Source organism: Penaeus japonicus, unplaced genomic scaffold (assembly GCF_977035675.1).
Source record: "Penaeus japonicus unplaced genomic scaffold, GWHDUDI00000001_assembly GWHDUDI00000029, whole genome shotgun sequence".
NCBI classification, from domain to species: Eukaryota; Metazoa; Arthropoda; class Malacostraca; order Decapoda; family Penaeidae; genus Penaeus; species Penaeus japonicus.
Genome location: NW_028234431.1, coordinates 6,313,338 through 6,338,337, shown reverse-complemented (window position 1 = coordinate 6,338,337; position 25,000 = coordinate 6,313,338). Strand labels below are relative to the sequence as shown.

The window sequence follows — 25,000 nt, the reverse complement described above, 5'->3', positions numbered from 1 at the left end:
TTTTTTTTTTTTTACTTTGTTCTTTTTTTTTTTTTTTTTCTTTTTTGTTGCTTTTTTTTTTATTTCTTCTTCTTCTCTTTCTTTGTTTTCTCTTCTCTTCTCCTTCTCTTTCTTCTTCCTTCTCCTTCTCCCTCCTCCTTCTGGAGGAGGATAGGGTGGATGTGGTTGAGGGTGGGTTCGCGATTGGAATGGGATTCTCGGACGATAAAGGATGTGCTGTTGGTGTGTGCAACTGTCAGCTCGTTGTGTCTGTTCTCAAGCTAGCTTTCACCTTTTTTGTGCAATCGCTTTTGGTTTGTGGTGAGTTGTGATGGTGGGAGGGGGGATGGTGGTGTGTAGTGTGTGGGGGGGGGCCGATGGGAGTAGCAAGCGGGACGAGGAGGTGAGACGAGAGCGCCTCGCGACATGCCTCCATTCCTCATTCTTCTCTGTTGTCTCATGTTCTCCTTTCTCTTCCTTTCCTTAACTCCCACCCTTTTCTTGTTTTTTTCTTACTTTTGTCGTTGTTGCTGTTGTTGTTCTCCTCCTCCTCCTTCTTGTTCTCATCATCCACCTCCTTCTTCTTCTTCTTCTTCTCCTCCTCCTCCTCCTCCTCCTCCTCCTCCTCCTCCTCCTCCTCCTCCTCCTCCTCCTCCTCCTCCTCCTCCTCCTCCTCTTCCACCTCCCCGCCCCCTCTTCCACCTCCACCTCCACCTCCCCCGCTCCTTCCTCCTCCCCAATCCCAACCCACACCCCAATCCTCCGTTACAGCGACGGCTTCCCCCGCTCGGTTTCCTTGACCATATAAGTCTGTGTATCGCCATCTTCCCCCCCCCCTCCTCCACCCCTACCCACCCCCACCCTCCCCCACCCTCCCGAACCTTTTACTCTAACCTATTTTTGTAAACGGACGAGGCGTTATGGCCGTTCAAGGTGCTCGCTCGTTTTGCTCCTCGTTCGGTCGTTCCCTTTCTGTTTCGTGTTTATTTATTTATTTATATATTTATTTTTCTTAAATTTCCAGCTTTGGGGGGTTTCTTTTTTTTGGGTCTTCTTTGTCATTTTGTTTGTTCGTTCGTTTTGTCGGGAAATATTGGGAGAAAATTCGTCGCGGCTATATTGTAGCAGGACGGTCAAGAGGGAAGGTCAAGGTTTGAATGCGGTTGTAGATTTTGTTTTTCTTCTTCTTTTCCTTGTTTATTTCTTGCTTTGTGTGTTTGTTTATTTATTAGGAAATTTGAACCAAAATGGATCATCAGAATTGCTTACGTCTATTCGATCAGAAATTGGAATTTGACAACGAATGACATCAATAACTTTTGGACACGAAAAATTAAACTATTACTAATAATAGCTATAAAAAAATATATATCCAGACACGGATGCGACATAAAAAACGAAATTATGATAAAATTAAACACAAAACCAAGGAAACAAATTCTAAAAAAAATCAAGATAACTGCATTGCCTCGAGAGACGAGTAGGCCTATATGCTTGGTAGGCCGACTAATCCTCAGTCGGTTTCTTTGTGACCGCTGGTTATTATGTCGACCGCGCACAGGTAGAGGAGCGTCTAATTGGTGTCTTTGTTTGTGTACATTTTTTGTGTTTGTTCGAGTGGGTGTGTTTGTGTGTCGCCGTTGAAGGGGGTGGGGTGAGGGGATGATAGAGAGGGGGGAGGGGGAGATTGAAGGGTTTGTGGTTTTGTGCGTTTGTAATAATGTACTATATGTGTGTGATGGGATTGACCAAATACATTCGTTATGCACATACAGGCAGACGTGCACGCACACTCAAACACCACACGCACACACACACACACACACAAACACACACACACACACACACAAACAAACAAACAAACAAACACACACACACGCGCGCGCGCACATGTATATAGATAGATGGATAGATACAATAGAAAGAGATCAATGTCAAAATCAGACAAACAGCACGCGGAAGGCGACGGCACCGCAGTTGCCATGGCGAGAAACGTCAGCGTATGGCGAACCGACGCCGATTTTCACTCTCGCCGTAATCCGGAGAGCTGGAAATCTGGAAATCTGGAAAGCTGCATCAAGCAAGGGTAGTGTCGGACGGTCCGGTCGAGAGGGGAGCTTTTTATTTCAACGCACGGGAGAGCTGCGGAGGGATCGCGAGAGCTGGTTAGGAGAGGAGAGGAGGGGAGAGGGAGGAGGGAAGGGAGAGAGGAGGGGGAGCGGCTTCGAAGCTACGATGACCTACATTCAGGCCCGTGGTAAGGGTCACGGGCACGCCTCACTCCGCTCCCTCCACCCCCACTCCCCCCACCGCCCTCTCGCCTCCCCTTCACTCCCTAGGCTACGCCAAGGAGGGAAGCAAGGTGTGGGGCCAGAAGGATAGAATGGAGCGAAGGGGAGGGGGGGAGGGGGGAAAGATACTAGAATGCCCGCTAGAGGCGGGGATTCTGACCTTTCGGGGTATGGCTTTAGTGCGTGTCGCAACGCTGGACTGTGGGGAAAGGAGAGAAAGGGAAAGAAAGAGAGAGAGAGAGAGAAAGAGAGAGAGAGAAAGAGAGAGAGAGAGAGAGAGAGAGAGAAAGAGAGAGAGAGAGAGAGAGAGAGAGAGAGAGAGAGAGAGAGAGAGAGAGAGAGAGAGAGAGAGAGAGAGAGAGAGAGAGAGAGAGAGAGAAAGTAGATATAGAGATCATGTTACTGAACGCTTTCGTTTGTTGAGAACACCGGTACTTTATGCGCGATTTTGAAACCAAAAAATTATACAAAAAAACAAGACAACGTTTTACGTTATTATTGCTAGATAATTACTTTGACGATTACTGTGACTATATAGTTCGGACTTCAACGGGCGCGCGAGCAGGGCGTCTCCTGGGCTGTCCTGACCCCCTCCCCCCTCCCCCCTCGTCGTGTCGATCCCAGGTGGATAAGAAGCGCCCTGGGCCGAGAGCGAGCGAAGCGTCGGGGAAGTAACAAGGTGTTTCCTAGTTCCTGGTGATGATCAGGGCGGACTTCCGGGGAGAAACGCCGACAGTTTCTCCTTGACTTTCATGTGATGAGGAGACGCGGAGGGTGAGGGTCGCGACGGCGCCGCCCGCTCTCCTGGCGAAGGCCCTGCCCTTCCGCTCGACGCTGGCGTTCGCTCGGGTTGCAAAGGGCACGACCTCGCGTACACGTGGATACACATTCAGCCGGTCACCTGTCCTCCTCCTGTACAAACACATATATAACTCAACACACAAACTCTCTCTCTCTCTCTCTCTCTCTCTCTTTCTCTCTCTCTCTCTCTCTCTCTCTCTCTCTCTCTCTCTCTCTCTCTCTCTCACACACACACACACACACACACACACACACACACACACACACACACACACACACACACACACACACACACACACACACACACACACACACACAGCTTCCTTTCTAAAGCACCTTTCTCGCCTCTTTCGTTTATTTCCGGGTGAGTTTTGTTTACCCGGCTTGTAACCGCTCCCCTGTACGACTGGTATTAATAACCGCGGTTTGTTTATGTAGGATTATCCCTCTTTCACACTCACTCGTTCACTCACTAACTCATCCTTTCGCGCATTCATTTCCTCACCTTCCTAGTCATTGGATCCGACGCCCCCTTCCTTACTCACTCATTCACACACCCCTCACGCAGGTGTTTGTTCATTTGCTGTCTTATTTTTCTCGGTCTGTCTGTTTGTTCCTCTCTCTCTCTCTCTCTCTCTCTCTCTCTCTCTCTCTCTCTCTCTCTCTCTCTCTCTCTCTCTCTCTCTCTCTCTCTCTCTCTCTCTCTCTCTCTCTCTCTCTCTCTCTCTCTCTCTCTCTCTCTCTCTCTCTCTCTCTCTCTCTCTCTCTCTTTCTCTCTCTCTTTCTTTCTGTGCGTGCGTGTGCATGTGCGTGTGCATGTGCGTGTGAGTGTGAGTGTGAGTGTGCGTGCGCGTGTGGATGTGCGCGTTACGCACCGAGTCACTCACCAACACATCCCTCCACTTAATAAATCTCACTCACTTTCATTCATGCGCTGTTGATATTCGGCGAAAATAACTGTCTGTGGCCGTACGTGCTGAAAACGTGCCAGGTCTACTCGTTATGGATTTGTACCCAAGTGCAAGTGCTTAAGGGGGAGGGGGGTAAGGGGGGGGTAAGGGGGGCGGCGTGGAGGGTATCAGCTGTGGCTCGGAGAAGGAAAGTGTTACGTGCAAAGTGCTGCGTCACAGGGAAACTCGTGGCTGCTGCACGGCCCTCGCCACCTTCTCTTCTTCGTTTGCTTCTTGTCTTCTTTGTTCTGCGTGTTTTCACTTTCTCCTCCGCACTCCTTCTTCACACCTCTTTCACATCTCATCTCATTTTTTTTTCTCTCGTCCTGCTGTTTCTTTTCGCTTTCTTTATTTGGTTGTCTTTTTTTTCTGTCTTCCTTTCCCCCCCTTCCTTTCCCTCGCCGTCTCCTACGCCATCCTCTTCGCTCTTCCTCTGATCCTTCCACAAAGCACCATTGCCACCTCTTTCTCTTCCTGTTCCCGGGACAACTTCTCCTCCTCTGACTCATACTCGTACTCTTGCTCTTACTCATACTCATACTCATACGCCTCCTTCTCCTATTCTTGTTCTTCTTGTTCTTATTCTTCCTCCTCCTCCTCCTCCTACACTTCCCGTCCTCCACCCTTCGAGGTGTTGCCAGACACCGCTGTCAAAAGACCCCCCTAAGTCGCGGAGAAAGTTGTTTACATAATCAAGTGGCAGCCTTCAGTATTACGTTTAGTCCGTGTTTTCCGATGTGCTTGCAAGCAATCAGGGCGACCACAACATGTCCAGCGGCAAGTGACTGCATGGGCGGAGGAGAGAGACGCCGCTCTTGTAAGGCAATATGTGTGTGCTTTTCTTGTTTACTTTCTTTGTTTACTTTTTGTTAACTTTTTGTTTTCCTTGTTTATGGGTGTGGAATTTTGTTCTTGCTTTCATGGTTTCTTTAATATTATTTCGATTTTTGAATTTGCGTTTTCATTTTTCGTTCTCTCTCTCTCTCTCTCTCTCTCTCTCTCTCTCTCTCTCTCTCTCTCTCTCTCTCTCTCTCTCTCTCTCTCTCTCTCTCTCTCTCTCTCTTTCTCTCTTTCCCTCTCTCTCCCTGTCTATACTTCTCCCTCTCTATCAATAAATAAACAGATCAACAAACAAACAAACATAAATGTAAATAACTGTTTATCTACTTATGGGAATAAACAGATCAATAGACATATATGTGACTAAACAGTTCGACTTTCAGTATACATACAAAGATTTCAATCCCTGAACTTTACCCAGGAAGTGTCTGAAGTATTTCCTCGGCCCAGGATATTGCTTCTGTCCTCGGAATCTACAAGTTTGGAAAAAAAACACTCACAACCTGTAACAGTGAGAAGCCGGAAGTAGTTTTGTGTACAAGGGGACTTTCGTCAGACAACTGTACCGCAAACTCCGTGCCTCTCAAGTAACTTTGTGAATTTCGAGGATAAACTTGCACTTGGTGGGATTATTATTGTTGCTCTTGTTCGTATCGCCGTCGCCGTTGCTTATTCTTATGCTTGTTTGTTTTCGTAACCGTTGTACCGTGTGATCGCTACAGCTGTAACACCTGACTCTCTGTAATGAAGCGTGACGACCGTTGCTCCAGGGGTACCTGTTATCTTCGGAAGTCTCTTAAAGAGTGTCCCCCCGATCCTTGTAACGTTTACCTGCGCCTCCGGAAATTACCTTTATACCTGTGCGCGTTACCTGTGTTCCTTAGGGAAGTGAGGTTACTCGTTACGGCTCTCGGAGTAACTGTGAATGCCGGGATCGTGCTACCTGCGGCTCGGACCAAAGTCAATCGGGAAATCTGGGGATCTCTCGAGAACTCGTATCGCCGCCCGATATCAAGTGTTGTCTCCGCTTAAGTGTGCGGGAGAAGGTGGTACAGGGGGATGGGGTGGGGGGTGGGGGTGGAGAAGGGGTTAAGGGCAGGAGAGAAGGAGGATTGGAGGTAGAGGAGGGTGGGGTTAGGGAGGGGAGAGGACCGGAGTACAGTAAGTGCAGGAAGTGACCTATCTCATATGACTTGGTTTGGCCTACTGGAGGACTGGAATCTTGAGGAGATTGTATGTAGGTAGACTGTGCGTGTGTGTGTGTGTGGGGGGGGGGGGGGTGATTATGGGTGCATATAAATATGATCGTGTGTGATGTATGTATTGCATCCATAATCATTAGTTTCGCTATTTTCACCATCATCATCATCACCACAATCATCATTCTCACCATCATCGTGATCATGTTATTCATTGAGAGTATGACGATGCAGATTTTTATTGAAAGTTGCAAATACTAGATTGCTTGGTAAGTGTTTTAGACATCATGGTGTAATGACAAACAACAAAAACGTATATAAGACAATTCATCATTTTTTGCCAAGGATTGCTTTAAGAATTATTTTTATATACCAGTGACGCCGGGGTCCCGTTCAGGAACACATGTTAATTGGCGCTGGTGGAATGCGCCTGTATCCTGTAACAGATGCTAGACAGACAGGTGCTGCCCTCTGCGACCATCAGGTGTCCTCCATCATAATCCGTGCCTTTCTTTATCATCTTTCTTTATTATCCTGAGAGCACACGGAGTCACTAAGGCATGAGGTGTAGCCGTGTAGTCAGAGTAACACGCTGAGAGGAAAAGGAGGGGGTTTGAGTCATACTCTTTGAGCACTGTTGGGGCGAGAGTGAAACTTCGGTTGCTTCTTGTGACTGACGTTGGCGGCGATGTAGCACAAAACCCCTGTAGCTCTCTCTCTCTCTCTCTCACTCTCTCTCTAGCGTCTTTCACCATCTATCTATATACCTCTCTCTTTCTTTGCTCTCTCTCTCTCTCTCTCTCTCTCTCTCTCTCTCTCTCTCTCTCTCTCTCTCTCTCTCTCTCTCTCTCTCTCTCATTCTCTCTTACTGTGTCTCTCCTTCACTCACTGTATCTGTTACTCCCTCCCTCTTATTTCCCTTATTCTGTCTCCCACTTCTCTCTCCATGAACCCTGACATCTACCGTCTTCCTCCTTGGTTCGCAGCCGAATTACAGCCGCTTAAAAAGAAGGATGAATGCTTGCCGTTCTTGGACGCGCAATTTGTGCAAAAGGCAAAAACTCCAAAGAGAATGAATAACAGGAGACGAAGGACTGCGAGCACTTTGACTTCCCACCGAAGTTCCCTGACACTGGGCTATCCGCGAGGGAACTATTCTCGGTCTTGAAGGAGCCGCTCAGCCGACCACCTTGATGGTTACTTTCATCAGTCTCCTTCTCCTTGCAGCCGATTCCCTGCAACTGCATTGCCTCGAGTCTCGTAAAACACGCCCAGAAAGCCACGAGGCAGCATATGTTATTGTGTCTCTATGGCTAAGTGTGGGCAAAAAGGGAATTTCCAAATGTCAAAGTTAGGCGGAGGTGAGCTCTCTTTGGCCTGGCGCAGCGGTGGCCATGGCAGGTGCGGTCTGCAAGGTTCCATCATCGCAGTCATGTTGAATGTTGAATGTCGGGTGTTTTGTGGGCGGGGCCCCCAGGCGGGCGGGCGGGCGGGCGTGAGGACTGGCACTGGTTGTTGCCGCGGGTTGGCTCGGGCTCCTCGCAATGAAAGAGAAAGCTGCCGTGACTCCGGCGTCGGGCTATGGGCGGTGCTGAGACCACGACGGTCGGGGGGTCGAACCCGAGGCTCTCGCTCGTCCGCCAGTTTCTCTCCGACCACCGCCTCGCGTGGAGGGACCCTAGCGGTGCTGTCGCTACTTAAGCTGTGTCGGTCGTCCCGAGTGTTGTGTTGTGGTGCCAGTGTGGCACAAGTGTAGCCAGTGTGGCACAGTGACCTATATGCTGCCCTCAGTGTTTTATCCAACAGTGCCTCTTACTACCTCTGCGGTGCCACGTGCCCGTTGTCCAGGCTGACCGTGCCACGAGCAGCCTGCACCTGTTGCTTCGCGTGTTACCATAGAACCTGCGCCTTGCCCGCCCGTGGCCGCAGAGTGCCGCCTTTATGGTGGACATTAGAGTTGAACCGTCTCATTCGACACCCATGCTTACACAAGGTAAAGACAACGAGCTTCGCGTGCAGTGTCGAGCTGCTCGACCCTGTTCTCGATTTTGGTGTTAGTGCAGGAATATTCCGGTGGGATATTCCCCTCTATTTTTAAGGGAATTCAAAGCATTTTCAGTGAAAGGGAAAAACGGCCGCTGACGAAGCAAGCGCTGGAGGGCTGCTGAAAAAGCAACCACGGAAAGAAAAAGCGATTTTATGTATCCATGCAACGCTCTCTCTGCTACGTGGTGATTTTTTGCGGTTTGGAGTGGAATTTGTGATTTTTGTTTGAATGTACTTGTTTTTTTTCATTTCAGTATTTGTAGAACGTTTCTTATGCCACTGAAGATAGAATAGTATACCGAATATAGGGGGAAAATAATTAATTAAAAGCAAAATATGAGAAGGATTATGTAATGTACCGAAAGAGAATAAGAACGATAGAGAAAGCGATATTGCAATGATGCATAATGTGTATGAGGGTCACACCGTTGCAGGCAATGTAGGTTTGCAGATGAAACGTGGATGCGTGCTTGTCCATAGTTAGACGTCTTTATGAATGCGCGTCTGTAGGTCTTTCGTGCATAGCGAAAATGTATTACAATCTTTAAGACGGATTTCTCTGGATATCTGAGCAATTCTATTTGTTTTTCTTTATACACTGTTCTATTTCTGCTTGTTATTATGATTATTATTATTATTATTGTTGTTGTTGTTTTTGTTGATGTAGTTGCTATTATTGTTGTTATCAGTATTACTATAATTGTTATTGTTATTATTTTTATTATTATTGTCATTATCGTTATTGCTATGAATTTTGGCCGCGTATATGATAAGCAAAGCCAAAGATGCATTGTGGGTGTGTGGATATTGAAAGAAAGTAATAAAACGATATAAAAGTTATACTTGCAACTGCATGGAAAGATCTTGTAACAGACTTGTCAAAGTTGAAAAAAAAACATGTAAATCGAAAAGAACAACCACACTTTAAGAAAGAACATAACGTTAACGAATATCAATCATACTTCGAAAAAAAAAACGACTCCCGATACAAATAAACTCTTAAAGGGGTGCCATTACTACGTAAAACGACTTAAGCGCGACCATAAGACAAACAGCAAGGCATAAGAGCGGGGTGTTGTGAAGACACGGTCAGGTGGCGCCCAGTGATCGCCGAGTCCTGGTTTTTGCGAGCGCAGAGACGTGTGAAGATGGACCTTGACTGGGGTGAAGGGGCCTCGCCGCGCAATCACCCAGCTTGCTTGCAGACAATTATTGCGTGAAGAAGAAGGTGGTGGTGGTGGTGGTGGTGGTGGAGGAGGAGGAGGAGGAGGAGGAGGAGGAGGAGGAGGAGGAGGAGGAGGAGGAGGAGGAGGAGGAGGAGGAGGAGGAGGAGGAGGAGATTTTTAGAAAGCGGGTGTATGTGAAGATGTGTATGAACGATTGGGATTATTATATGTTCTGTATAGAGATTTTGATCATGCTGTCTGATTGGGAAGGGATTGCTGTTTTGTTGTCCTCGGAAACGCCTTCTGTGCGTAGCAAGAAAGTGGCTTTGAACAAATCCGTCATTCCTCTCCCAGCGAGGAGGCGGAAGCGCACGAGGAAATAATCGTGTGCTTCCGAGAGCCGCGGACGCCCGTTCCGTCGCGGCGCAAGTGCCACTGGGAACGGGGAAAGGTCGGGGTGGCCGTGGCACTCCGGTAACGCAAGGTTGTATTCCCGTATCTCTTCCCACTTCTAGAGACATGCGCACATGCAAACACACACGCACATGCAAACACACACGCACATAAACACAGACACACGCACAAACACGCCCATAAACACGCACACATAAACACCTGTTGATCGGGTCGAGGAACTCGGTGACTTGTCTATAAATTCCCAACGTCAACGAATCACACGCGAACGGAGATATAAAGAGTTAATCAGCCTGATACAAAGATAAAAAAAAACCACATAAATATGAATAATCACAGCAACATCGCATGAGGTCAATCTGCATTCGTCTGCACCAGATGGAATTATTTCTTCAGGTCGGGTCGTGCGTTACCCAAGCCTTGAGAGCTAAAGTGACTTGCATTCCTCGCCCCAACACGTGCAAATCCTCGTGCTGAAAACCTACACGTTTCTCCACCTTCACCCGTTTACTAACTTGTCACGTTCAGTCACCTTCACCTTCGCAGTTCTCCTCCGCGACGTCTCTCACTTTTCCCTCTCTGCCTCTTTCTTTCTGTCTTTCTTTTTATTCATCTGTTTTTGTTACTTCGCGGCCGTCGTAGATTTTTAAAAAAATCATATAATCACTATGATGTTTATTGAGAGAGAGAGAGAGAGAGAGAGAGAGAGAGAGAGAGAGAGAGAGAGAGAGAGAGAGAGAGAGAGAGAGAGAGAGAGAGACAGACAGACAGACAGACAGACAGAGACAGACAGACTCTGACTGACTTACTGAGACTCTTATACTAATCATATATTGCTTTATTTACAAGCGCGTTAAAATGCAAGATGACCCAACAACCTAAACTAAGAAAGAATTCCAAACAGCATTTGTTCGCTTTATCTATAGAACACGTAGTCTGAACACGCAAACCGCATTCCATATACAGAGAAGCCAATACAAAAATGTGCCTCTTTGAAAGGGGAAGATAAGAGGATGAGCGAGAGTGTGTGAATGCTAGGTTGCCAACGGATGAAAGGAGAAAGTGGGAAGCTATAGAGCCACGCGGAAGCCTGTCTCCGTTTTCTGTAATTATAATTCCTGCCTTGCGGTTACCGACGTCCTAGTGGAGAGCAGGCTCATTTTGTTTTCCTTTGCCTTCTCTTTTAGGCCTCCATTTTTCTTCTGTAAAGTCTTAAACGTTAAGCTTTATCGGTACTCTTACTAATCAATCCATAGTAACAGGATATGAGAATAAATCTCGGGGCAAATACGGTAATGTGGTCCACCAGCGTATCAGTGCGTGGAGAGCTCGGAGTGGGAGAGTGGGACAGGAAATGGTTGTGTTCTTGTTCACGTGGGTAACGGTACTGATCCATGCCCGTCTCTCCCGCTAGCTCCGGTAATCCCAGTGCTCGCCCACGCTCCATGCCATCGCTTGCTTCTTTCTCTCTTTCGCTCTCTCTATCTTTATTTCTTTCTTTTTTCTCTCTGCGTCTCTTTCTTTCTTTCAGTTTTTTTTTTTCTCTTTCTCGCTCTTTCGCTTTCTCTCTCTCTCTCTCTCTCTCTCTCTCTCTCTCTCTCTCTCTCTCTCTCTCTCTCTCTCTCTCTCTCTCTCTCTCTCTCTCTCTCTCTCTCTCTCTCTATCATTTATTCGGCTAAAAATACCACGCTGCTCGTCAGATTTTCCGCCCGTTGTTCGTGCAGCATTTTGTATTTTGAGCGAAGAGCAACTATTTATTTTTTTGTAGCTGAAGTCATATCCTTGTATAGGCTATTTTAAGACCAACCAAAATATTCTGATTGTTGCTGCGCACTCAGATACATGCATATACAATGATTGTAACATTCGAAAGGGCTGTTATCGCGCGCGCGCGCGCGTGTGTGTGTGTGTGTCTGTGTGTGTGTGTCTGTGTGTGTGTGTCTGTGTGTGTGTCTGTGTGTGTGTGTATGTGCGCACGTGCGTGTATATGTGTTTGCACGTTTTTGTGTCTGCAATTGCTTAAATGTGTGTATGAGTTTGGTCCGGATTTTATCTTGAATGCATTTGTACGTGCTTGTGTGTGTGTGTATGTGCATGCATTTACACGTGTACGCATGAGATGGTTGGCGCCGTTGAAGGCCTTTGAGCCAGAAGAAAAGCAGACCGCCACGCCGTTCGCTGAGCCGCCAAGCCTCTCCAAGCCAGCTGTTACCACCGAGCCTTCACTAACCTCAATCGTGGAGGGAAGAAGGTCTTCCAGAAGAGGGCGGGGAGGGAGGGAGGTAGGGGGGTGACGGAGGGGAGGGGGAGAAGGCAGGGAAACGGGACACAGATGAAGGAAATGCATAGACAAGGGAGCACAAAGGACACAAAAGACCTCATTGACACATAATTCAGCTGCATGCGTGCCGTCGCGAACGAACTGCTCATCGCCCGTGTTTCTATTTGGCACCAATTCATCGCAGTTGCATTGCAGCAACGTTCACAAAGGGGTAAAATATTGCAATGTTAACGGGGGGAGGGGGGAGGGGGGGGAGAAGAGAGAGAGAAAAAAAAAGGTTATTGTGATGGAGACCCTTTTATGACAGGGAAGAGTATGTAGTGAATGTATCGTGACTGAGCGAAATGTTACATGGAGGTGAATGTGCATTGTAGTGAGAGGTATGTGTGGTGTCCCGGGTGGGGGAGGGGGAGGGGGAGGGGGGATTAGGAGACGAAGGGGGAGGAGGGGGAGGGGGAGGGACGGGCGGGGCGTGACGGGTGAAGGGGGGGGGGGACGTTGCAGCGTAACTGTGACTGTAATGGTTGAAAAGTGAGAGTTGTTCTTCGGCAGAGGTGTGCGAGGGGGGATTTTCCGTTGCTGATTGTTCAGTGTCTTAAAAGCTGTGATTTGTGGGGTTTGAGGAAAGAAATTGGAGAGAGAGGGTGAGGAGGGAGAGAGAGAGAGAGAGAGAGAGAGAGAGAGAGAGAGAGAGAGAGAGAGAGAGAGAGAGAGAGAGAGAGAGAGAGAGAGAGAGAGAGAGAGAATGTGAGAGAGGGAGAGATTAAGCTATAGACAGGCTACAAAACAAAAAACAACATAAAGACAGACCACAAGAGAACCAAGACCTACAATCCACCGAGAGGGAAGTGAAGGAGCGAAGTGAAGTGAAGGAGACGAAACGCAGGCAGAGTGAGGGAGCGAAGGAGCTCGGACTAGTGGCGGCCGCATACCCACGGTAGCCTCCAGACGACCTTGCAGCCATCGCGGTTCGCGTCCGAAACATGATCTGTAACCGCCACTCGCAGGCTACCTGTAACACACGGAGCAATTATGTACTCTAATCATCGCCGTGGACGTGGCATGCTCGCCGCTCCACGCTCTCTGCCTCGTAGTTATGCTCGGTTTCCCTTAATCGCGTCGACAACCTTGCGAGGAAGATCTCGTTACAGTTTTCGTGTATCGTGATACAAGGGTCCAAGTTCATTGATGCGGATTTTTAGGCTAGAGTTATCTTGCGTGTGTGTGTGTGTGTGTGTGTGTGTGTGTGTGTGTGTGTGTGTGTGTGTGTGTGTGTGTGTGTGTGTGTGTGTGTGTGTGTGTGTGTGTGTGTGTGTGTGTGTGTGTGTGTGTGTGTGTGTGTGTGTGTGTGTGTGTGTGTGTGTGTGTGTGTGTGTGTGTGTGTGTGTGTGTGTGTGTGTGTGTGTGTGTGTGTGTGTGTGTGTGTGTGTGTGTGTGTGTGTGTGTGTGTTTGTGTGTGTGCGTATTTTTCTTCGTTCATGCGTCTTTGCTTTATATGAGAGAGAGAGAGAGAGAGAGAGAGAGAGAGAGAGAGAGAGAGAGAGAGAGAGAGAGAGAGAGAGAGAGAGAGAGAGAGAGAGAGAGAAATAGAAATAGAAAGAACGTGGGTGTACGAGTAAGTGCCATAGCACCGTGCATGGCGCGGGCGTGGAGGATCAGGAAGTGCCAGTGGTTATGGGGCGGCCCACTTAGTGTTCTAAGCATGTGGGACCTCCAGCGGCCTTGGCCACCCCCCCGGCGCTGCTCTCCGCCACGTGAGAGACGCCACGGAAGTCAAAGCATAGAAGTATGCACACGCACACACACACATACACACACTTAGACACTCACTCTCTCACTCATTCACTCTCTCTCTCTCTCTCTCTCTCTCTCTCTCTCTCTCTCTCTCTCTCTCTCTCTCTCTCTCTCTCTCTCTCTCTCTCTCTCTCTCTTCTCTCTCTCTCTCTCTCTCTCTCTCTCTCTCTCTCTCTCTCTCTCTCTCTCTCTCTCTCTCTCTCTCTCTCTCTCTCTCTCTCTCTCTCTCTTTCTCTCTCTTTCTCTCTCTTTCTCTCTCTCGCGCTCACACAAACAAACTCCCACCATACGCCAAGCTTCCTGGCTACTGTTCCTTGATTTACCATCCCATTCGCCCCAAGAACTAGTACCGTGAAAAAAATATCTAGAAACTATAAGAAAAAGAAAAAGCAAACGACTAAACTAAAAGAAGAAAAATATAATTAAAAAAAACAACAACAACACTACGACTGCCATACACAGGAAGACTCACGGCGACCGACCGACAATCACAACGGCGCGACGAGAGGGCCTGAGGCGGAGGTGTGGACGGAAGCGCTGGTTCGGTCGCAGGGGAGGAAGAGGAGGCCCATCACGAGGAGGAGGAGGAGGAGGAGGAGAACGAGGAGGAGAACGAGGAGGAGGAGAAGAAGAAGAAGAAGAAGAAGAAGGAGGAGGAGTTGGTGGTGGTGGTGGTAGGGGAGTGGAGGGGGAGGCGCACTTCCTCGTGGTGTGGGACAGTCCGGAAGCTTGGGATTTGGTGTGTTTATACGAGTGTTGAGTTCGATTCTTTTTTTGATGTGATGATGTTGTTAATGCTTAATGTGGGTGTTCCTCTTCCCCTCCCTGTCTCTGTCTTTGCCCACCCCCCTCTTTTGCATATCCCTCTTCTCTTCACCCTGTTCCTTTTCCTCTTCCCCTCGCTCTCTCCCTCTCCCTTTCTCTCTACCCTCTACCTCCTGCCCTCCCTCTATCTCTCCCTCAGCACTTTACGCACATGTTCGCTTCCATCCACATTGCTTCGTGTTTTAACCGTTTGAGATGAGGTAGACAGGACGGGGTGCATCCGCAAGCCGGGTTGGCAAGCTGCCCAGGGGTGTCCCGAAGCTGCACCAAGCCGCCCCTCACTGGCCAGGTGTCACGCCACCCGCATGCTGGAAAAGTGCATATCAATCTCTCGAACTCAATTACGAGCATTGGAATATGACTGGGTACTCATTCTTACTAATACTATTGTGGCCTCAGTATGCAGGGGAAGTTTTTGTATCTTGTTGGCCGTGTTTTTTATTTTATTTTTTGTTGTTGTTGTCGTTATTTATTAATCTCCTTACGTTACGTTAATCTTCTTACGTTGACTACGTGGTGAATTAGACAAGAACGATAGCTGCACCGACACCTTCTTCAGTCTGAGAAGTTGGTGTGGCGAGGAGGCGGTCGTTCAGTTAACGGCAATGAGTTCTCGCCACCTTGAAACCCCGATGAAGGCCGGCCAGACAGGTAGTGAGCCGTGGTCGCGGGAGCCACAGCATGAGTAGCGCGCAGTTTAAGGAGCTCGTGTTTACAGCAGGCATTTTTGCGTCCCGATCGGCAATGTCAGGCCGTCCTGCTAGTCAAGGTCCTCGGGGGGATGTCGTCCTCGAGCGAAGGGAAGGTCAAGGTCTCAGTTTCGAAGAGGAGAACGGAAAGCTTGAACGTGAGAGAGCGCGCGTGTGTGAGAGCGCGAACGGCTCTACAACGGCGAGGAAACCACGTGTGAGGTATGCTGGGACGGCGGAGTGGAGGGCACTGGGTGACCTTGGGATGCCTCCTACAGCGGGTCTTGCTGTCCCGGGGAACCTGCCATTAATTTACCGTTACCACCCGCACCTTCACCGAGCCTTGCTTTCCTTCGCCGCCTAACGCAGCTCGTGTGATCATCAATTTGGCTAACAAGATTTATAATCATAGTCCTAACGGTATCTCCCGTCTCTGTTGGCTTAGTGCTGAAACCTTGTGCCGCGAGGTTGGTGTAGTAAAGGTCTTCTGTGTTTTTGTTCTTGTAACTTTCCTGTCGAGTGGATAATACAAACACATAAGTGGCTGAAGCGATATTTTTCATTATTATTATTATCATTATTTTATTATTTGTTTTTTTGCAATTTAAATTTGATGCATTGCTTTTCTTTATCGTCGTCTATATTTTTCATTCGATTCAATGCTGCCCATCTTTAACTTCCGCTGTTGTACAATGGCATTCACTTTTATGACCTCCTCTCTCTCTCCCTTTTTCCTCCTCTACCAACACCCCAGCCTTTTCAACTCTCAACTCTATAACTCCTGTACTTACTCTCACCTCCTCTAAACCTTCTAACTTCTCCTCATTCTCTGTGCTTATTCTTTCCAGTGGGTCCTTCAACCTTCCCTGTGGGTGCTACTTCTACTTCGGACCTTTCGACTCTTATCACTCTTTGTCACTGTTCTCTCTTCTCTCGTAGGATCTTTCAGCTCCGTCTCACTCCCACTCTCACTCTCTATCTCACTTTTTTTCCCTTACTTGTCAGCGCGATCACCAGTGACCGTGACTTTTAGCTCAAGGTGAGACAGACAGGAAGTGATTTGCGTTTTTACACACTCAAGATCTCCGTCAAGTATTTTCTTTTTTCTTTTTTTTTTTAATCTTTGTCTACCCTAGATCCATATTCGTGGGATTGAATTCCTTATAGGTAAAATACATGTGGGATGTTCAGATACGCCGTTCGAAGCGCCTTTTTTTCCCTACTCTACTACGTTTTTGCCGAGCATTTGGGGTACGGGCAGACGTAGGGGTGGTATCTTTGAAAAGTTGCGCCGATAGACTCTCTTTATATTTCTTTTACGTTGATAAGTCATCCAAAGAATGGGAATAAGGGGATTTGTATTGATTGAAGGAAAAGGGAGTCAGGGAATATGCGAAGCTGGTTAATAAGCGACCATGAGCAGGCCTCTCTCGCCTCGTCTCGTCTAGGCCCGAGGGTGACGCCGATGCTGCCTCCAGGTGGCTCGCCTGCGGAAGAGTGGCGAATGCTGGGAGGGAGGTAGAAGCGGGAATTGCGACGTGCGTATTAATTGTAAGGCTGCGCACTTGCGATAATTAATACGTACATGTTATTAAACTGGTGCACATATTTATGTATGAAGACACACACACACACACACACACACACACACACACACACACACACACACACACACACACACACACACACACACACACACATTTATAATGCAAGGTACGGAATTTACCCGAAATACATCTACAGTATTGCAAAGGTCATCATGGCCTTATGGTATTCACACAGCAGTGGATCGCTATAAACATGCTAGATCAGTTCTAATAATTTCTATAAAGTATTTTGCCTACGTCATTTTGATATATATCGATTATTTATTTATAAGAGTAACATCAATCATTGTTTGTAGTTTTATATAATATATAATTTTATTTAAATATATATAGTTCGTATAATATTTGTATGAAATAAAGCACATGTTTTAGCGGTATCTTATCTTACATGTAATTATATATCTATGAACATCTATTTTTATTGTATAATATGTATAACGTGTATTATCATTTTTATTTTACCGCGCGGTATACAACATGTATTTGAATTGTTCGTACATCTCTGACACAACAATAAACGTTCTGTTTCTCTCTCTCTCCAGGAATTATGACGGTGACGTTGCTCCAGTGTGACGGCGTCAAGATGAGCCTCTTCCAGGACCTCAAGCTTAAGCGCCGTAAAGTAGACTCCCGGTAAGCCCTCTTTCCTTTCCCATTCTCTTTCTCGCAGGAAATTTCTCAAATGTCGGGGTTATTGGCTCCTTGAGAACTACTTGGAGGTATTAAATCTCTTTGTTCTGACGTCAAGGAGGAGGGTTGGTTATTATGTTCAGGTGCGATAAGGAGGAAGGGTGTTTTAGGGTGAAGGAATTTACGGAACCTTTTCAATTTCTTGGATTCAAAGGGAAGGGGGTGTTTGATTATGCTTAAGAGTATTTGTTGCTGTGCTCCTCCTTCACTAAGACTGACTCTCCAGTTTTGGTATATCTTTTTAATATTCGTAATATTATCGATAAAGGAATTGCAGTACAATAACTTTCTATATAGTCTGGGTTACCTCAACGGGATGTATATTTTTTGCACTTACTGTCAGAACTTAGTTTTTTTTACCAGTGCTTCAATGATTATATTTAGAAAATTGTTCTTTTTAGTAGCTACACTCTTATAATGCATTTATGCAGTGAAATCTCTGTCCTTAAGTTTCCTTTACTGTAAAGGAATGAAATGGTGCTTTACACCGAGTTTATGCCACCCATGCTAAATCTAGGGTCATAAGGAGCCAGATTTCACTTACTCATGCAAACCTTCACTGCACACTCAAAAAAAAGGTCATTCAAAACTTTTTTTTATGTGGGTGGGTTGCAGTTATAAATAAGAATTGTAAAATTACGATATATATGCAGAGAATAAACAATGATGACTTGTTGATAGGTGCAGCAGCGACGGGGAGAGCTTGGCCGAGACCTCGTCCTGCTCGCCGGACTCTGGGTCTTCTGGCGCTGAGACCTCATCCTGTAGTCCTCTCCAGCCACCAGCGTCTTACCTGCCGTCGGGATCGCCTCGGTCCTCGCCACGCCCACAGCCACGGATCCACGAGCGGTGGGTGTCTCTCACTTAACGATATTTCTGTGAGCCACATTATAAATCAATTACCATGCAGCATTCGTAATTAATAGCTAGCATTCATGTACTGACGGATGTATTTATTTTTCAGATCATCTCCAGACAGTGCAGGAGACGAATTCAATGAGGTTAAAAGTAGTGCAGAGTGTGGCCAGGAGGATGACACCCAGGACGCCCATGTGTTTGACGGCGGTGGCAGACAGCCTGTGTCCTCATCGGGCACACCGCAACCATCGGGAACTCACATGAGTGTAGAAACAATTCACAGGTGTGAAGATGATTTACCAGAGCGTATGTCCACCACACCTCCTCCAGCAGATACCAGTGAACATATACATGAAGTTACATCAGTATCTACGCCTCTTCCTCCACCATTAGTATCTTTAGGACCACCACTGACCTCCTTAGGAGGAATGCCTCCCACGCCCTACACGTTGGCTGCCACAATGGCCGGGCTGGCGCCAGGAATTTCCAGCACACCTGTTGGGCTGCGTTGTGGAGCACCAGTAAGCACTGGCCCTCCATACTGGGGTGGAGCTGCTAACCGCATTAATGGCGTAAGGCCTGAGCTCATCAGTGGAGGGATTGTACAACCTACGCCTTCCACTCAAGTGACTGCTGCTGCTCCTGCTGATTCAAGCAGAGCTGGATATTCCCCCCGCCTCCGTACCCCTACAGTTATAATGGGAGAAGCAGGTGGTGTCAAGACCATGTTCTGGACTGCACCAAATGAATCACAGACTCCAGCCTCTCAAGCACCCCGTGAGGTGCTTGGTCCTGCCAGTAACTGTGGCTATGGTGCTGATACTAGTGATGCAGTGCGTGCCTCTGTAGATGGTCTCCTGTCATTAGGTCAGGATAGAAGAGGATCTCCACCCCAACTTTCCCCATCAAGTACGCTCTCACTCTCACCAGCTGCCCGTTCCCCCTTAACTCCAAGTGCAAGATCTCCTCATGCTCCAACCCCAGTCTCACGCTCTCCATACACAGTTGCTCCATCCTCCCCTGGTTACCAGGTTGTTAGAGGATTGGGATCACCACAAAGTTCTCCAAGTGAATTACAGCTCCTCCACAATGCACCCTACATTCATTCTCCAAGTAATGCTGATACCCAGCGACACCCATCCACTCCCCTCAATATGGAGCGATTATGGGCAGGAGACCGAAGCCAGCTGCCTCAGACGCAGCCAGACTCCCCAGCAGCCATGAACCTCTCAACAGTTGGGATGTGGGGCTCCCGTACCAATGGGGTGGAAACTGCCACCAGTGCACCTGCTCAACCTGCTCCAGTTGAGGAGGACGAAGAAGACCAGCCTATGATTTGCATGATCTGTGAAGATCGTGCAACTGGCCTCCATTATGGCATCATCACTTGTGAAGGGTAAGTAAGGAATGATAGTTTGATTATGGAGAGGAAGTTTGAAAAGATCTTTTCTTAATTTTAAGGTGAAAATTGCATTTTATTTGTAAAAGATTTGCTTTGTGCATAATATCAACTAAAGAAGACAGTTAATGATTCTTTTTTTTTATCTTCAGATGCAAAGGCTTCTTCAAGCGGACAGTGCAGAACAAGAGGGTGTATACTTGTGTTGCGGATGGAGACTGTGAAATTACAAAGGCACAGCGCAACCGCTGTCAGTACTGTCGCTTCCAGAAGTGCCTACGTCAAGGCATGGTCCTTGCTGGTATGTATCTACTCATCAATTGTCCCTTGTTTGCTGATTACAAAAATGCATAATGAATGAGATTATAAAAGCAAATTATAGATTTCCTCTTTCTCAAAGAATTTAATGAACATACAGATTAAGTATAGCATCAAGTATAATTGGATATGTGAGCTTATCGTAGCTCTGATTGATTTGTCTAAATCAAAAATCTTTCCCAACAGCTGTAAGAGAAGACAGGATGCCAGGTGGTCGTAATTCGGGAGCAGTTTATAACTTATACAAGGTTAGTTGATTTATTTTCCAAGTAGCTTTTAACCATTGCAGTATTATTTCCCCAGGAAGTTCTAGTCTAACAAACAATATGCTAGTAGCTTGTCTGTTTAATTTTTTCATTACTAATATGGTATAGACTGAAGATATGAAGATGCTTTGAAATAAGAAGATGAATCGCAAACATGACAAGATCTCCGGAACTTTGAAAGGGATCAGACAGACAGTGCTGTGATTAAACGTTTGAAAAGGTGAAAGAAAGTGAAAAAAAAAACTTAGACTTGCTTGTTCTGTGCAATGAACAGTTTTCAGTTCTGATTTTTATCATTATTGTTTATTATTATTTTAATTCTCTGGTAAAGTAAATTTTGTTTGGTTTTTGTCTTGTTTGCTTTAAATTAACAAGTTGCCTACATCCCGGTATGAACTTATTGCAAGGACTATCTCAACTAATCCATGGAGACAGTGGTTTCTTGTAGGTGTGTGATGCAAGCAAGCACATGGACTGATGGTGAGGGTTTACACCTTATTTTCAAAGTAGCTTTAACTTTTTTTGGAAGGAGGTAAGGCAAAGTTAGCCCTGCACGCGCCTCATCTGTAGCTTTTTGTGCTTCTTATATTTTCTTTGTGTGGACAAAAAAAAAAAGGTTATTGTCATCAGATTTGCATGGTGTTTCTTCACTGTTCAAATGAGGTGTGTTTTGTCTTGTGTTTAGGAGGTTCACAAAGTAGGATTGTCTGCGTTGGAGAATGTCTATTTTCCTGCTCCTGACTGATTCTCTTTGACTAGTTTGTTCTTTCTGACTTTGTCCATTTGTAATATATGTTTCAAAAGCTTCAGGACTCTCTTGAAATATTAAATAGGAAGTATTCAGTCTAAAAGTGTCTCACAGTTTATATAATGTTGTGCAAGCATTTTTTCATGATAAATATGTATCTTATTGTTTGTGTGACTTAGGGTAGTCATGCTTTCATTATTTCTTTACTTGGTAATCACCATAAGATTCAAGCACTGTATTGCAGTTAAAGCTGAATACAGCAGTGAAAGAAAAGGTAGATACATTTGACTAAGCTTTCCATTGAAACTTATGGATCTTGTGATGGTGCTAGTCACTCACAGAAAGAGCTTGTTTGTGGCACTGCATGTTATTCAAGATACAGTAATTTCTAAGTGATTCTTTAGGTATAATATTAATATATCTAGAATGTGATTTCTCTTTGATTGATTCTCTTGATTTGGAAATGTTCTAATAATTTCATTATGTTCTATTAATTTCCCATTTGCTTTGATTCTCTAGAGAGGATTGACAATTATAAGGATTTGTGAAATCACTATAAAACCTTCCCCATTATTCTGGACATATGTAAACAGCCTTTTTTCCCTTAGGTAAAGTACAAAAAGAAGAATAAAAAGAATGGACAAATGAAGCAAGGAAGCAGCTCTCCTGACAAGAAAGTGGGACTCGACCCGCTCATGATGGCCGGGACGACTTCTTTAGCCACTTCTCTACCGATGCCCATTTCCAGTCCTCTCACATCTCCCCCAATTACATCACCCATTACAAGTGGCCTCAACAGTGGACACATACTAAAAGCAGCCCTTACTAATCCTGCTGAGGTGAGTGGTGATATTTTTATTTTATTTATTATTTTTATATCTATCAGGCTAATGGTTGCATGATAATGATCTAAAGTTTTCTTTAAAAGATAATTACATATTGATTACTCTTCAATGTGAACTTATATATAGAATGTATTAGCTTTATTGAAAGATTTATTTGTTATTTTTTTATTCTTGTTAACTGGGTTTATCATTATTATTATTATTCATTTTTCCAGGTTGCACATTTCCGTCATAGACTAGATAATAATGTGACATCAACTAGAGAGCGCGTCACACCCTACCCTGTAGCCCAAGCTATGATCCGGATGCTTATAGAGTGTGACGACTTCGAAGATATTGCCACGTTAAAAGTAAGTGACAAAGATAGATGATGCATAGTGCTTTGGCATTGAATATGTTATATGATAGAACAATTGTATGCACTTTGAAATTTGATATATACTATTCACATAGCATAACAGTAACATACCATATATATGATATTCATAGAATAAAAATATACATTTATTGTATGATAATGTAATGGAAGTGTTGTAACTTAGTAAACTTATTTTTTTCTTAAACTTGATACTAACTCTGTCAAATCACTTTACAGAATCTAGAAGACTTACTGGACCACAAGAGTGACCTGTCCACCAAACTCCGACATCTTGGTGACTCAATTTCTATAAAGTTGGTGCAATGGACCAAACGCCTTCCCTTCTACCAGGAACTCCCTGTAGAGGTTCACACAAGACTATTAACACACAAGTGGCATGAACTTTTGGTGCTGACCACCTCTGCTTATCAGGCTATACATGGGCGTGAAAATTTAGCATCAAGATCCTCAGATGGAACCGAAGCAGAATTCCATCAAGAAGTAAGTTGTTGCATTTTGAGTTACAATAGCAAGCTTGGCTTTTATGATCATGTGGTAGTTAGATGCTTCAGTTCATTGGGAGGTGTTACCAGAATTAGATTGCAAGTATGCTGATATGAAAATTGACTTTCTTAAGGAGAAAAAAAAATACTGTAAAATTGTATTGTATTTATCAGGTCTGTTTCTGTGAAAAGTATACCTTCATTGTCAGGTTGCAAATCATTAATTTAGATGAATTAAATTGAGATTCCATATTTAACAACATTGTATTTTTTCAGGTATCCAACAACCTTTGTACTTTACAAACTTGCTTGAATTCCATGATGGGAAGACCCATCACAATGGACCAGCTTCGTCAGGAAGTTGGTGTTATGGTTGAGAAAATTACTCATGTGACGCTAGCGCTCCGCAAAGCAAAGATCAGAATTGAGGAATATGTTTGCCTCAAAGTCATTGCCATGCTTAACCAGTGTAAGTATAAATCTCCAGTTATTTTAGTAGAGGCAAATGCCATAAATGAGAAATTTTTAAGAAATGGTTTGCCATAAATTAGAACTACAGTGAAAACTTGTATGTTGAAGATCATTTACTAATTCTAATACACAATGCATAATGCCTAGTGTCCTCTAATGTATATCTACCTTGTTCCTCAACAGCACGGAATAACCATAAGGAACTAGAAGTGATCCAGGACCGGTACATGAATTGCCTTCGCTCCTTCTGTGAAACTCACTATCCCTCCCAACCCACCAGATACCAGGACCTGCTAGTCAGACTTCCGGATGTAAGTTCTCACAGTCCAACTCCTGGAATACTAATCATTATGGAGTCATTTGTCTGATGGGATATTTTTCTCTATGATATCTGTATTGTCTTTAAAGTAAATATTTTATGAAAGAACACATTGAATTATAAGTAATGTAATTTACTTTTTTTTTCTAATTATTTTATAACTAATCTTATTTAAAGGTTGCAAGTCTTTTCTTCTTTCTTTTAATACATATTAATTCATAACTAATGTTATTTCCAGATTCAAGCTGCTGCAGCCAAGCTGTTAGAAACAAAAATGTTATACGTCCCCTTCCTTTTGAACTCTTCAATCAACAGATAGCAATAAACAGATGGTTGGTTCTTAGAGCAAGTCATTTGTGATGCTGCTTGTAGTGAACCACATGCCGTCCTATGTCTCTGCTGTGGTCAGCAGCCATGGGGGGCTGCCACCACTCGCATCACCACGTCTAGCAGCCGCCCACATCATGACTTTTCATATGATCAGCTCATGAATGTTACCAATGTCTGCAAGAAGTGTGTTGTTTATGAAGTGACAATCTAGCCAGAGCATTTATTTTGCTAAAGGAAAGCAACAGTTGTTTTTTTCCTGTGGTTGTGCAACCAGTTTACCTGTGATGGGAAATGTACCAGTTTCTGAGCAATTTATGTATAATTTCTTGTAAAGAATATATAAAACTTTCTTCAGACATTTTACCAAAGGCTTTCTTTATTAGACTTATGGGTATGTTCTAGGATTAGAAAAGAAAATCCTAAGACACCACAATCAACAGAGATACTTAACGGCTGTGTGACTGATAAGTTGTGCAATTATTTGCGGTACAACTTCCCTTCCACTGCTATTTTTCACCACCGTATATAATGTTTTCTTACTAGTCGCAGAACATTGAGTCTACTTATTCGGAGAATTCTAGTTTTATGGTGTTCTCAAGAGTGTGACCAAGCACAAGACAGTGTAGGGTGGTTTTCCACAAGAGCCCCAAGTAGGGAGTGGGAAGCAACATGTAGGTGCAGTATGGTTGATGGCTGGGAGTGTGATCCTCGGCTCCCTCATGTGAAGTCACATGACTGTGTTCTGCTCTGTGTTAGGGAGTACTTATATGAGTACCTGCAAGGATGGGCTATCAGACTCGTTCACTACGTTAACAGTATTGTATGAACGACCACTTTTAGTATTACCGACAGTAACAAGGAAACAGTTCCTAGAAAGATCCTACTAACAGTTTTCACTGCACTGATCTCGTAAGTGCAAAAAGTTATTCAGAATGTCATGTGACAAACACATCACTTTTAGATATTAAGGTTTATACAGAAGATTTGTATCTCAGAGGCACATGTCTCCTTCT

General features: G+C 45.2%; 1 protein-coding gene across 17 annotated transcripts in view; it reads left to right on the top strand.

Annotated features, from left to right (window-relative positions):
- The window catches only part of LOC122246973 (hormone receptor 4), a 279,086-nt gene that overhangs the window by 252,973 nt on the left and 1,113 nt on the right, over window positions 1–25,000 (top strand). For 8 of the 17 annotated variants that reach the window (XM_043005923.2, XM_043005940.2, XM_043005931.2 and 5 more), the window contains 11 exons: window positions 17,425–17,515; window positions 18,254–18,421; window positions 18,537–19,826; window positions 19,982–20,130; window positions 20,334–20,395; window positions 21,770–22,000; window positions 22,222–22,356; window positions 22,602–22,865; window positions 23,144–23,336; window positions 23,522–23,649; window positions 23,896–25,000. The exon at window positions 23,896–25,000 is cut by the window's right edge and continues 1,113 nt beyond it. In XM_043005923.2, coding sequence (XP_042861857.1) covers window positions 17,430–17,515; window positions 18,254–18,421; window positions 18,537–19,826; window positions 19,982–20,130; window positions 20,334–20,395; window positions 21,770–22,000; window positions 22,222–22,356; window positions 22,602–22,865; window positions 23,144–23,336; window positions 23,522–23,649; window positions 23,896–23,976 — 2,787 coding nt within the window. In that variant the 5' untranslated portion in view covers window positions 17,425–17,429 and the 3' untranslated portion in view covers window positions 23,977–25,000. Of the gene's footprint in view, window positions 1–7,662; window positions 8,054–17,424; window positions 17,516–18,253; window positions 18,422–18,536; window positions 19,827–19,981; window positions 20,131–20,333; window positions 20,396–21,769; window positions 22,001–22,221; window positions 22,357–22,601; window positions 22,866–23,143; window positions 23,337–23,521; window positions 23,650–23,895 lie in introns of those variants that run through there. The other 9 variants (XM_043005953.2, XM_043005971.2, XM_043005962.2 and 6 more) reach the window with 3 other exon arrangements.